A 14,799-nucleotide genomic window follows, 5' to 3' on the forward strand; every position below is an offset into this window, starting at 1 on the left:
TTCTTTCTAGAATCTAAAGGATTCTGTCACCCTCTTATCATTACAAAATGCTTTTTTTTCCCAGTAGAACACAAATATTTATGCAGCTCTTTTCCATATAGCAACAGTTTATAGTGAACAAAAGCTTAAAAAAGGATAAAAACAAAGAATACAAGCACCATAAAAGTAGTCCATGTAACTTTAGCACTATGGTTCAAGTCTTGAAATTAACAGTGGAATGTTTTTTGTTTTTTTTTGTGTTCTCTCTGGATTTTAGCTCTGTCAGTGATGTCAAGCAGTTTATCTCGAAAGTGAAAGGGTTGAGAGGTGTTTAGTAAAGTATGCCATTTAAATTAATGAAGTGTGAGACTTGGATACATTTTTTAAAATTGATCTATTATTATTATTTTTTTATTATTTAATCTATTATTGTTTTCATTTTTTAGTTTAAGTTTAGGGATCAGTAAGATTTTTTTTGACAATATAATAAAAGAACGTATTAAATTGAGCGAAAGTGACAGTAAAGATTAAGGGCCCTATCATGCACCCTGCGCAATGTGACGGCAGACGTGACGCAAGTGTTTTTTTTTGCTAGTTTCAGCCCGAAGAAGTACGTTTACATGCACACCAGTAAGCTGATAACTAACGAATATCAGCTTATTGAAAAAAAATAACAGTTTTCCACGTTTACATGCAAACCAGTAAACTGACGTCAAAAATAATCATTTGCGTATCTGACTCCGAGTATTCCATATGTTATATCAGTTGTGATGTTAAATAAAGCTTGCAACATGTCAGGGAGAAACTTACAGCTCATAAAGGCTATTATTCTCTCATGCAGTAACAGATGCAGCGTTTTGTCTGAACCACTTCTACTTCTGCCTCACGAGAGATGAGAACACATTTTTACAAGTTTCTGGGTCTTGAAAGAGTCTACGTTTGCAATATATTTCCTTCTTCCTTTCTTGCAAAACGCTCGCTCTGTCTGGATGCATTTAAATCTGCACTAAGGATGCGTTTCTGTCACATATCACACATGCACACTTCAATAAGCTGACAGAAAGCAGGTTAATGTGTTTACATGCCGTGCAAAATCGGATGAGAGCCAAAAAACTACCTGTTCTGACCGGTTTATGCTTAAGCCGTTTATGACCTTACTCCGATAAAAGAAAATGGGTTACCGTGTTTACATGACCACGTTCGTTGTCGACTTATTCAGAATAATTGGCTTAAGAACGCGCATGTAAACGCCGATGTTGTTTAAATAGCAAATGTACTCACGGCCATCTGTTCACCCATCGGCGCGCTGGTCTGAAAACGAGGTGTGTTCAGGCGCATTGTTGGCGTGTTGCTATTTTGAGGCAACTGAAAATGACTGCGCACTGACCAACAAAAACCTGATCTAAAGTCAATGGCGCAGTATTTATTTTTTCAATTGTGGCAATGCACACATGTATTAAAACTGACTCGTCAGGTTGAGGGTGTCTATATTCCGCCATGTAAATAGCGAATTCGCCATGGTGCAAGCACACCTGGCTTTTAAAGGGAATGGGAGATGACACTCTGATTGGTTTGTTGCACGTTACGCCCAAAACACACCCATGACTCATTAAGAGACTAAGTACAACCGTTTTGGATCATGCGCCTGGTGCGCCGGCCATTTTTTCCATCATTAAACTAGCAGAAATGGGGTTTTGAACATGCCCTAAGTGCACCTGTGCCATGCACTTCAGACCATGCGCTTAGATCATTAAAATAGGGCCCATAATGTTATAAAATATTTCTACGTACATTTTAAAGAATTTTTTCTAATTAAATTGTTTTACTTTTCTCTCTCTCTCTCTCTCTCTCTCTATATATATATAATATATATATATATATATATATATATATATATATATGTATGTAATTTATTTTACATCAGTGATACTTGGTTAAAAAACAGATGAATGAGAATTTGATGCCGTATTTGATCTGTAAGCTACAACAAAAGAGATTTTTTGTGAAAAACAACTTACATCTTGTTCTGCACACAAAACTGCTAAATCTTTTGTGTGGCAAAGAAAACTGAAAAATTCTACTTTAAATAAATACCACTGATTAAAAATTACAGTATTTGGGTTTGAAACAGTATCAGAGTGAAAGAACTGTATTATAATACTGATTTGTAGTGTACGCCATCAGTATTATGGTGTTCAATGGAAGACGTAGAAACAAACGGCAGAGTTCACATCTGCTCCCTGTCAGATCTAGAGAGGAAAGAGCACTCTGACAATCTGATAGATAACCACCAGCAGAGCATTGAGGTGGTCCAGGAGGAACAGGGAGCACCATAATCAGTGATGAATGACGACGGTGTTGATTGTTTTAGTTTTAGGGTCCAATTATTGTGTCATGGTGGTCCAATGCGCGGATGGGGGAACCTGTTTTGCTCTTCACTATCTCTGTAATCATAACGCTATATACGTCTGTTAACTGGGCCGTTTGACTATATATGGAACTCCCAAATCAATTCCTGTGATACATTGAAACATTTTTTAAAAGCATGTATAAATAAAGCATAATAGGTCAAGCTAGTAGCATGTAATATGTCTCATGAGTGATTTTCGCAGAAGCCATTTATGGCCACAGGAATTCAGAGCTGGAGAGCAATACTTGAGGTTGCTGGTGATGAACCCAATCCAAAGGGTCATGAAATAGAATCATTTTGTTTCCTATTTTTATTTTGTCTGTGTATTTCTTGGTTTACACATTCCCGAGTTTAAATTTACATCAGCAATGAGGCATTTTGCTGTCAGGGATTTCCGACACCATCCGCTCTTGTATGGAGACATCTTGAACATTTCTCATGGCCAAGAGAAACATTTAGCGCAATGGTTGATGGACTGCGTGCCACATCTTCCCACAGCATGCTGACAGATTGATTCTTACCGGCGCTCCTTTTATCACAAAAGTAAAACCGAATGAAAATATCATTGCCACTGTAAAATGTGGTATATACATGATCATAAAACATATTATTCCAGTTTCTGTTCCTCCAGAGTCCTTCCCACAATTCACAGAATCCTGTTTAAATTCACCCCAAGCACTAACTCATCAGACTTTGTCAACAATCATAGTGCTGAGGTGCCAAAGCAAATGAATGATCTATCGGTGTGTGTGCAGGTCAGTTGGACAGAGGAAATTTAAAGGATGTTATGTAACTGATGGATGCGTTAAACCAGTTGTAAAATAATCACAAATGATATGTGACGAAAGTAACATACCAGGCTTCGCTAAAAGTCAATAGAAGTAACGCAGCAGAGTCATGTGAAGGCTGGAAGCGAAAATAGTGTTGAAATTAACAGTCGAGTGTTTTGGAAAATAATGGATGACTGTTTATTGCAATTCTCTCTGGATTTTTAGCTCCGTCAATGATGTCAGGGGACGTGTCTTGAAAGTGAAAGGGTGGAGCGGTGTTTAAAACAGTATGCCATTCAAATGTTAGTAACTTGGATAAATTGTTTAAAATATATATATATATATATATATTATTATACAGTCAAACCAAAAATTATTCAGACATTTTTTATATTTTTGATATATTTTTACTAATGGGTGCAGGACACTATAGTTCATTTATGTAAGTGAGGATAGTAATTGACATATTATACCCAAAAATTCTTCATAAAGTGGACTACCAGTAAAATTGATAAAAATTTGGAACCAAAAATTATTCAGACACTTTGACCTGACCATGTTTTGCTTAAGTGTTATCTGACATAGTTTAACTCTGAGATCTTGTCATATTTTATTAACATTTTTTTAAACTATAGTGAATAAACTGTATTAATGAATGAAATGTTGAAGGTGTCTGATGAAATTTTGGTTTGACTATATATATATATATATATATATATATATATATATATATATATATATATATATATATATATATATACTGTACTGTACTGTACTCTGTATATATCCTGTATATATACTGTATATACACATATACAGTAAAACAAACACATAAAACAAGGTTTTCTTTTTCCCGAAAATACTAGTTAATGTTATCGCATTGGACTGAAACTTTGTGACTTTGTTCACACACAAGAACTACTTCTCAAAAATTTTTTGATAATTTTAGTACTTTTTTGGGGAAGGTTTTTCACCTTGTCGCACTTGTGGTGTTCCCGGTCAAAAATGACCGTTTTTTTACAAAAAATTGCTTATAAATCTCTCATTATGCTATATTATCACCAAATATTGGATTCAATCTTTTTGTCAGCTTGTTTTCTTTCAGGTAGGACTGTTTTTTTTTATTTCTTTTTGCATCTTATTAATCTTAGGCCTCATTTATCTGAGAGTAGGCACCTCAGTTTTTGAATGAAAAAAGTGTTTTTTGCAGGAAATGTGTTTTGAAATGTTTTTATTTTGGTTTTTATTTATTACAAAAAGGCATAAAATCACACTTGTGGTGGTCCTGGTCAAAAATGACCGACCTACAAAAATAGCTTATAAATCACTTGTTACGCTATTTTACCACCAAATATTGGATTCAATCTTTTTGTCAACTTGTTTTCTTTGAATTAGGACAGGTTTTGTATTTATTTTTGAAACTGATTGATTGTAGGCCTCATTGATCTGAGCTTATATTGGTTAAAAATGACCGCTCATTGAAAATGAATATGAGTTGACAAAAAAATTGAATCCAATATTTGGTAATAAAATAGTGTAACAAGTGATTTATAAGTTATTTTTCTGCAGGCCGGTCATTTTTGACCGGGAACACAAGAAGTGTGATTTTGTGCCATTTTGTAATAAATAAAAACAAAATAAAACCATTTCAAAACAAAATTCATATTTAAACATTAAAGCGCACTAGTGTGATAAATGGTGCAAATAGTTTTTTCATATTTTGTGCAAAATTGACAAAATTATCCACAAAAAACACTTTTTTTCACTCAAAAACGGAGGTACGTGAGCTCAAATAAATAAGGCCTACGATCAATCAGTTCCAAAAATAAACACAAAATCCGTCTTAATTGAAAGAAAACAAGCTGACAAAAGATTAAATCCAATATTTGATGATAAGGTAGCATAACGAGAGATTAATAAGTAATTTTTTGCAGGCTGGTCATTTTTGACCGGGAACACCATAAGTGTGATAGGGTTTTCAACACAACACAAGGGTTTTATATATATATATATATATATATATATATATATATATAATTTTATCTCATTTTTATTGTCAGTAGCATGTCAGTAGCAGTAGCAATTTTTTTTTTTTCCCAAGAACATCAGATTTGATCATTTTTAGTATGCCATATGCCATATATTTTTTAATATTTCAGACTAAAGCTGACAGGTTTTATGAACTATTCATTCTACTTTGGAACACCATTCCTGTAGAGGGATGTTTTATGATTTTCAAATACCCCTCATATCTGCCAGACCCTCTCATCTCCTCTTGCCCTCGTTTGTTACCAAGCAAAACAGTTGCTTTTATATTGGAGACTCAATATAAATTATACCACAGCACATGTTCCAGTTGCTCTGCACCGCATCCAGAAGGTCTTTCCCATTATAGGCTGATGATAAGTGAAGAGGTCGGCTTAGGTTATGCTTTAGTTTATGTGTCATGATTAATATTTTATTTTGAACCAACAAGGCCAATCATAGGTAGACGTTTAGTCTGCTCTTGTAACTCTGGTTCTGGAGGAGACCATGAATTTTTGTCTCTCAGATGAATGTGAATGCTAACGGAATGATTTCTTCAAGAATTAAAGGTCTCCATGTATTATTCAGTTCTGTTGAAACCCCTCAGATTGTGTTTAGTTGCTTGGTCTTGATTTGCCCCTTGTATTATGAATGCTTTTGATTTTGTTTATGATCTTCTGAGCTGTGGAATTGTTTTTTTTTTTTCTCTCTCTCTCTCTCTCTGCTACTATCAAGCACAATTTATTTGGCTGCTTCAAACCAGCATTTGAGTCAACTTTTTCCCCTTTTTGTGTGGCTCCATTTGAGAAACTTTACAGATGATGACACAGGTCCACTGAAGAACCACTGTTCACATTCCTTGCTGCAAATATGGTTAAAAGAATGGTCATTTGATTCCTCTCAGGGCATGCGCTGGGTTTCTTCATCTTAATTTTATGGGAAAAGTTGACAAGACACACACAAAAAAACAACAACCTGGAAACACTTCATTCACCCTTTCACTGTTGTGGTGTGTTACCTAAAATTTGTTTTTCAGTATATTCAGCTTGCATTTAAAGACAAAAAGGAAAAGTTTACATTAGAAATGAAATGGAGGGGAACATAATTAGTAGTCTTTTGGGAACTCTGGAGAGAGCCAATCAAGGGGCGCATACTTCAGTGAAGTGAGATGCCAGCACTAACATGGGGCCTCAAAACAATGTTGTCCATGAAAACATGTTGTTGCCATGGAGTTTTTGTTTATTCTATCTTTCGCTTAGCATTAGATGTGGTCGGTCAGGCAACCTGTGGAGTGTGTCCTCCCTCGCTCCAGTAGGGATTCAATTTCTCCCAACGTCATGTAAGGTGAAAAGACACCTCGATTGTTTGCTTCAGATACGATTCCGTTTTGTTGTTCTCCGATGTCTCAGATTGCGTACGCTCATCCCAGAAACTGTTGCTAGGGGTTAATTATGTTTTTGAAAATACATCTTTTTTAAGTGACTCATAGGGGGTTTCATTTTCAATAAATTTCTGTAATCTAAATCATGCTTTGGATACTGCCCAAAAACATAGCAGGGTTGCCTCCGAAAGCCCCTCTTTGAGAGGAGGCCAGGAAAAAATATTTCAGGATAGATACCTCAAAGTGGACGGCTTGAACTTACACTGAGCAGTAGGCTATCTGAGATAAATATATATTCATCATCGGATTACAGTAGGGTCATGGTGTCTTTCCTATTAAGTCTCAAAACACTGATGAAAATAAATTACACCGCAGGTCCTTATGCCTAAAATAGAACTAGGTAACACTTTATTTTACAGTGTCCTTGTTACACATCTTATATGTAGTTAATTTAGTAATAACTGTAAATTGTGTGTAATTGCATGCAACTAACCCTAAACCAAACCCCAATCCTAAATACATGTAGTACATGTATTATTACTCAGTACTTACATGTATAATTACACTGTAAGGACACCTTAAAATAAAGTGTAACCTAAAACTATTTAGTCAAGACAGAAAGAATGAGCAAGTTTTGGGGATGTCAGTTTAATGTAACAATTTAGGAAGTTTAATTATGAAGAAAGACATGAGGCTTAAATGTGATTTATTTTGCAGGCTGGATTTAGATTATACACTCACACGATACACCTTTGTACCTAAAGAGTGCATATTAATACCTTAAAGGTATATATAGACCTATTTTGTGTTTGTAAACAGCTATGACGTTGGACGTATGGGCGGAGCCTATCTGGTGGTAGAAAATGCAGTAGCAGTCTGTGGAAGCCACTCAATAAAGAATTAAAAAAAAAAAAGTTAATTTTGAGTTTATATCTCACAATTCTGACTTTTTTTCTCGCAAATCCGAGTTTATATCTCACAATTCCCAGAAGGAAAAACAGAATTGTGAGATATACTCATTATTTTGTCTTTTTTTCCTCAGAATTGCACGTATATTCTGCATTTCTGAATTTTTCCCCCTCAGAATTGTGATATAAACTCAAAAACTGTGAGTTATAAAGTCCGAACTGGGAGATATAAACACACAAATGCAAGAAAAAAAGCCAGAATTGTGAAATAAAAATTATGTAGACTTATTACACGGCTATGTGGAATACTTGATTCTGATTGGTCAATCGTGCCATCCAGCGGTATGTTATTCCCTGATAACAACCGCTGAAAACAGATAGCACAGGCTCATCCAGGTTACTGAAGTCAGCAGTGCTATACGCTTGCTAGGAACGTTTTTTCTTTGTCGAAGTTTTGCGTTTGGTGAGCTAATAAAATATTAAAACTCAGTCAAATCATAATTTTGTGTACAGTTATTTAATTATGTCATCCAGTATTGTGGACTCGCTCTCTCTTGTTTCATACAAACGCAGCTGCTGCCATTTTGAGACTATTGTTTTGTACACTGTTGGATTATAAGATAACAAACAGGTATGATTTAAAACTGTTTCATCTCAGATCAATATCTCTTAACCCCATAATTATTTAACTGGCGAAATGCCATTTAATAAGTGGTGTGAATGTACCGTATCCCTTAAATGTCTGTCTAGTTTGAACTTGCCGCGCTAGCAACCGCTCTCTCCCTGAAAGCTTTGCGTTTAAATAGCTAATAAAATATTTCGACTCAGATCAATACAGTATTTCATGTCTAATTATTTACGGATGTGGCAAGTAGCCTGTAATAAGCGGGATAATGTACATCCAGCTGGTTATCTCAGAATAAACCCCTTCAGGCTGATGACTCTTACTTACTTACTGTTTACATCAAATGCATGCTTTAATAGTAGACTAATCATTGAAGGTTTCATCAATCCAGTCTGTGACTTGCAACATAAATGTCTGCGTTTAGCTTCAAAGGGCGTCTTCCACGACAGTATTCTGTAAAAATGAAGACTATATTTTTTGCATTCCGATTCTGACATCCAAAGGCACAACAATTTTTTTTTTCTCTTATTCTGTGGATTTTGCACATTTTCCACCACTTGTTACCACTATTTTTCTGCCACCACTATGCGAGCGCAGCTGCAAGTGACGTAACTGAGACATCTGCTCCAATTTGGTCTATTGGTACCAAAAGTGTACATATTGGAACGTTTTTAAAAGGTACCATCCCAGTGACAGATTTTGTACCATTTTTTCTAAGAGGGTATTGTCTATTTTTGTGGTCATCTGCGTGTCTGCGGCGGTCACGATTTGGACTTTTCCTGACTATTGTTTTGTTTTGTGCCAGATGTACATGAGGTCTAGGTCAGATGATTTTGTGTAGCGCTTCAGATGGTTGACTACAGCGTTGTTTAGCATTCACTGGCAGTTTTTCTCTGCTGGCCAGGGCAGATGCATTCCACACATCCTTCCCATTTACTGTTACATGATTCTTTAGTTTAGGCATTAGGTCATTTTTCTTTTTCCAGCCTTTTCTAAAACAACATTAATAACGCACGTGTTTTAGATTCAGATATTTAACTTGTAATGTGTAGCACGTTCATTTAAACACAAGGTAGTGCGATTGGTTTCAAATTGTAATTGCCAATAAATTTGCAATGTGCTTAAGTTAATAAAAGGGATGGAGAGCAAGAATAAAGAAATAAATGAAATATACACAAGCTTGAAACTGAAGAATGAAAAATGCTATTGCTTATGACTTGGAGAACGAGAGCACGGCAGGAAAAACATTTTGGATTGGGTGTAGGTTTAGCAGGGATAAATTCTACAGAGATCTCCTCGCCAGCTGCTCTTGCACAGGGATGTGAAATCAGGTAGAAGCTGGACTCTTTGAAAGGACTCCACAAGCATAAGAGAGCCAAAAGTATCTTTGGCAGACTGCTCTTGTTTTCCTGTTATTGGCATCAGATCCTTTAGGTTAGGTAAAAATCCTTTAGGAAGGCATTATGACACATTTTAAAAGTGTTTATGAATGTTAAATTTGATAATTGTAGTCCACTCAAGAAGGTTGGACTTCGCTCCCTTGGGCATTGCAAAACAGGTGTCCACGCTCTCGCACAGGTGAAGTAATGACATTGAAGGAAGTACAAGGAAGTTAGGAAGTTTTGTCTGGAATAACAGATGCAATTTAATTTTATTTGAAATGAATAAATGAGAAATGCCACCTACCATAAAGTGTAAAAGAAATCCATTTTGGCATGATCCATGCATTTCATTCCTCTGAGATTCAAAGAACATCCGCACAGCCTCATGTTCAGAGAAAACTGTTAATTGTACATAGTAAAATGAAGTAACTCATGCATGAACCTTTAAAAGACTTTAAGGGCACATTTACTGGTTCAGTCTGCTCAGGTTGTTTGGATGTACGTAAACTGTTTTGTAAGGTTCTGCATATGGAAGCCTATAGTTAACCAGTTAGTTTCTGTAAAATTAATAATATACTATGATTCATTCTTAGATTAATTGCATATAATGTGAGCCTGATTTTAGACTTTATTTGTTTTACAATATCTTCTCTTCTGTGTCATTCTCCAACGCTGTTTATGTTCAGCGCTTCCCGGTTCTATGTCAGAATTGGCCGACACTGTTGACGTGAGCAGCACAACACATGCGTGTGATACTGACGCAGAAGCCGGCCAATAATGAGTCGGCTTTCTGATGTAGAACCTGGAAGTGCTGGATGTAAACAGCGTAGGAGAAGGACACAGAAGAGGAGATATTGTTGAATAAAATCTTTATTTTTTTTTTAAAGGTTACAAAAGGTATTCTCATCGCTTCATAAAATTAATGAGTCGGCGTTCTGACGTAGAACCTGGATGCGCTGGTCTGGACGTAAACAGCGTAGAAGAATGGCTGGGGAGAGACGAAGTTGTTGAATAAAGTCGTTATTTTTGTTGTGTTTTTGAGCACAAAAAGTATTCTCGTCGCTTCATAAAATTAAGGTTGAACCACTGCAGTCACATGGATTATTTTAACAATGTCTTTAGTACTTTTCTGGACCTTGAAAGGGATGGTGGTTATATTGCTGTCTATGGAAGAGTCAGACAGCTCTCAGATTTCATCAAAAACCACTGAACCACTGATTCGAAGCAAAAGTATCTTAATTTGTGTTCCGAAGATGAAAGTCTTACAGGTGTGGAACGACATGAGGGTGAGTAACTAATGACAGAATTTTCATTGTTGGGTGAACTAACCCTTTAAATACACTTTTTTGCAGCCGTTCGGAGGAGATGGATGGTGCGACACAATCAATAATCGTGCTTACTGCCAATATGATGGAGGAGACTGCTGTCCGTCCACTCTCTCATCTAAAAAGGTAAATCAAACCCTCTAAAGCTCATCTGAAAGGCTATTCCTCTCATCTTCGTTCATCCTATGCGGCATAGTCATTTTCTCATCCCTCTCCCAGAGTGCCTGTCTCATATCGTACCACCACATTGTCAACCCTTTCCATGAACGTCGCCCACATCATTAGGCACTCAGGTGGCGTGTTCTCCCATAGAGAGAATGAGCTCGGAGGAAAGTGTCTGTCATAAATAAATGACTGAATAGAGCAGCTTTTATTAGCAGAGGACCAGGTGTCAGCGGTCACGGGCAACTGTAAAACAAGCAGCTTCTGAGAAAGTGAAATAAACCGTGAGGAACAGCATCCTGCCACTGTAGGTCCGGCGGAGCTGCCATGCTTCTGTTTACGCAGGCCATGGAAAAGTCCGAGTACGTTGGTGGGGCAGCCTGGTTTAAGAGCGTCTAGGATGACAGCCAGAAAGAAGGTTGGACAATAAAGAACAAATTCCTCTCATCCCTCAGCTCCTTTTCTAGCATCCAAATACCTTCCACATGCACAGGAAACAAAATGATATGCAGAGATACTCTGCATTGCTCTATTTTGTGTGGGTGATCCGAAAGCAAATATTTGGGTATTTTAAAGGAGACCTGTTATGCAAAATTCACTTTTACATGGTGTTTGAACATAAATGTGTATACACAGACACCCAATAATGGTAAAAATCCACCCACTCTTTTTATTTTAATCCCCATAAATCATAAGCAGTGTCTCAGAATAAGCCGTTTGCAGTTTCTATGCAATGCACAAGCCCCGCCCACGACTGCTGACGGACTCTGTCCTATTAGCATAGACCCTGCCCTGAGTGAGCCATGTTGATCTCCTCACCAAAGCATTTAACAGCAGCATTCAAGTAAGAAATGTATTGAAGTTATTCAGTCAAGAGCAGTGAGTGATTTTCTGTTTTTCTTTTGTTGTTTGATTCATATTAACAGCATATACAGCAGTAGGTACTGCATATTACGCTGCTTTCACTTTAATACACAGATCTAGTATACACATGTGATTTCTTTACTTGCTGCTTTTGTTCACAAGCATAACCGACTGTGTTTATGTAAACTTTGTGTTTTTGGCATAACCTTGTGTGTATTTGACAGTTTAAGCATAATGAGACGTGAAAGAGAACTTAGTTTAATACTCTGCGCATGCTTCGGATGTGTGTGCTCAGAAAACCATATATCAGAAGTTGAGACTGATGTGGCTTAAAAACGCATGGAAATAATAAACTTTCATAATGATGAAGAACTGCAATGTCACGTGAGCGTGACCGTGAAAGAGATGATAATCAAAACCAAACAGATGTTTTAGTTTTTGGCAGAGTATCTGAGGTACGAGTTGTAGAGGCTCCGCTCTCTTCTGGAAAGCGGGGTGGGGAGCAGCAGCTCATTTGCATTTAAAGGGTTAGTTCATCTAAAAATGAAAATTCTGTTGTTAATTACTCACCATCATGTCGTTCCACACCCGTAAGACCTTTGTGTATCTTCAGAACACAAATTAAGATATTGTTGATAAAATCCGATGGCTCAGTGAGGCCTCCATTGACAGCAAGATAATTAACCCAGAAAGGTACTAAAGACATTTTTAAAACGGGTCATGTGACTACAGTGGTTCAACCTTAATGTTATGAAGTGACGAAAATACTTTTTGTGCGCCAAAAAAACTAAATAACGACTTTATTCAACAGTCTGTCTAGTTCATGAGGCAAAATCTAGTCAATCTAGTTCATGAGGCAAAACACTGCTTCATGAAGCGTCAAAGCTTTACGAATCTTTTGTTTCGAATCAGTGGTTCGGAGTGCGTATCAAACTGCCAAAGTCACGTGATTTCAGTAAACGAGGCTTCATTACGTCATAAGTGTTTCGAAACGTTTCGAAATTTCAATGGTTCACGTGACTTTGGCAGTTTGATACACGCTCCAAACCACTGATTCGAAACAAAAGTTTCGTAAAGTTTCGAAGTTTCATGAAGCAGCGTTTTGAAATCGCCCATCACTAGATAATGTTGGAAAAAAAGTCGTTATTTTGTTTTTTTGGTGCACAAAAAGTATTCTTGTCGCTTCATAACATTAAGGTTGAACCGCTGTAGTCACATGAACTGTTTTAAATATGTCTTTAGTAGCTTTCTGGGCATTGAAAGTGTTAATTATCTTGCTGTCAATGGAGGCCTCACTGAGCCATCGGATTTTATCAAAAATATCTTAATTTGTGTTCCGAAGATGAACGAAGGTCTTATGGGTGTGGAACGACATGAGGGTGAGTAATTAATGACAGAATTTTTGAGTGAACTAACCCTTTAAAGACACATGCACAAAAACAGCATGTTTTTCGTTCCACTAAAAAGTAGGCATTTACAACATGGTATAATAAATGATCTGTTGGGTATTTTGAGCTAAAACTTATATTACTAAGACTTATATTACATCTTGTAAAAAGGGACATAATAGGTCCCTTTTAAAACGCATTAATAATTTAGATTATTTGAATATACTCAATTGGACTGCAATTGGACAATTGCATCCCATAAGCATCAGGTGAAATCAGCCCTTATCCTCTAGTTTCATATTTACTTTTCCTGCAGTAGGCCGCTTAGCTGGGAATTTGGGTTTATTTTGTAACCTGTGGTGATGGCACGAATCCTGGACGAGAACCTCCTCCTGTTGATTCTTAACATGTGTTCACCTCCTTTACTCATCTGCTCGCAGTCGGGCTTGCTTTCTGTCTTTCGTTCCCTGCAGCACTGAACATGACCGTAATGTCCTAATCAATCCTAGCAATCCTTCTAGTGTAAAAACCCCAATCCTTATAATTTTCTAGCTATGAAAATAAACACCCGAACAGACCATTCCCCAAGTTTTTGTACATATTTCTTCAATAGACTTATTCTATTGGTCATTTTGAGTAATTTAGTCAACAGTTGATATCGATCACACATCTGGAAAAAGGTATTGTTCATTGTTTTGATCTACTGCAATGTATTTTCGAGCCGAATTACAGAACCACACTTTGATCTCTCGTTCAAAGACTGCGTGTGGCTGCCACATACCGTATCAGATGTTTGTGGCCGAATATTTTTTGGACGCTGTTTGTAAAAGTGTGTCCGTTTGATTGACAGGTCATTCAGTTCGGGGTGGACTGCGATCACGATGAGTGCACCTGCCGTGACCCTGAAGCCGAAGAGAACAAGGGCATAGCCAAGCGAAAGGAGCCAGGACCGCTGTGAATGATGGCGAGGCGGAGAGTGCGCAGACAGCTCTCAGACTGGCTTGAAAAGAAAACGTCAAACAATAACCTGAATGTTGTTTCTCGCTCCACATGAGAGGAGAGGCTGATCAAAGGCAGTAATTCAAACCATAGCATTGCATAAAAAACAACCCTCTTCAACACTAATCTGTAAAATAATACCTAATATATTTTCAAAATCTCTAACATAGATGTAGATGTAGATATGACCAATATTTTAGCCCACAATCATTTACGTACACCATCGAGCAGACAAAAATTGTTTCACGCGTAGCTGATATTTTATACAAATAGCTCTTGCTTGTTGTGAGCCATATTCTTAACACCTATATGTCATTAATACAGGTATATAAACAAGTTTTTATCTCAGACTGTCAGTTCATTCAGAATTCTGGATTTTTTCCCCCTCCTCATCCTTATTTTTTACCCTGTACATGTACATGCAAAACCTGTGAAATGCATGGAAAAGAAGGTTCATTTATAGCAATTGTAATGGAAATATATGATACTATTTTTGTATGCTCTTCATTCTGTTAAAGTGTAGTATCACTGTCATATCAATAAAGTACAAATACACACTATTAAAGACAAGCTGCTTGGGA

The 14,799-nt window shown here is 36.8% G+C and overlaps 1 protein-coding gene across 1 annotated transcript in view; it reads left to right on the forward strand.

The window, feature by feature from the left end:
- pappa2 (pappalysin 2) overlaps nt 1-14,799 on the forward strand; it is a 70,484-nt gene extending 55,685 nt beyond the window's left edge. Inside the window, exons 22-23 of the mRNA XM_051865047.1 lie at nt 10,833-10,931; nt 14,070-14,799. Coding sequence (XP_051721007.1) covers nt 10,833-10,931; nt 14,070-14,177 — 207 coding nt within the window. The 3' untranslated portion in view covers nt 14,178-14,799. The remainder of the gene's footprint in view (nt 1-10,832; nt 10,932-14,069) is intronic.

Source organism: Ctenopharyngodon idella, chromosome 2 (genome assembly GCF_019924925.1).
Source record: "Ctenopharyngodon idella isolate HZGC_01 chromosome 2, HZGC01, whole genome shotgun sequence".
Lineage (NCBI taxonomy): Eukaryota > Metazoa > Chordata > Actinopteri > Cypriniformes > Xenocyprididae > Ctenopharyngodon > Ctenopharyngodon idella.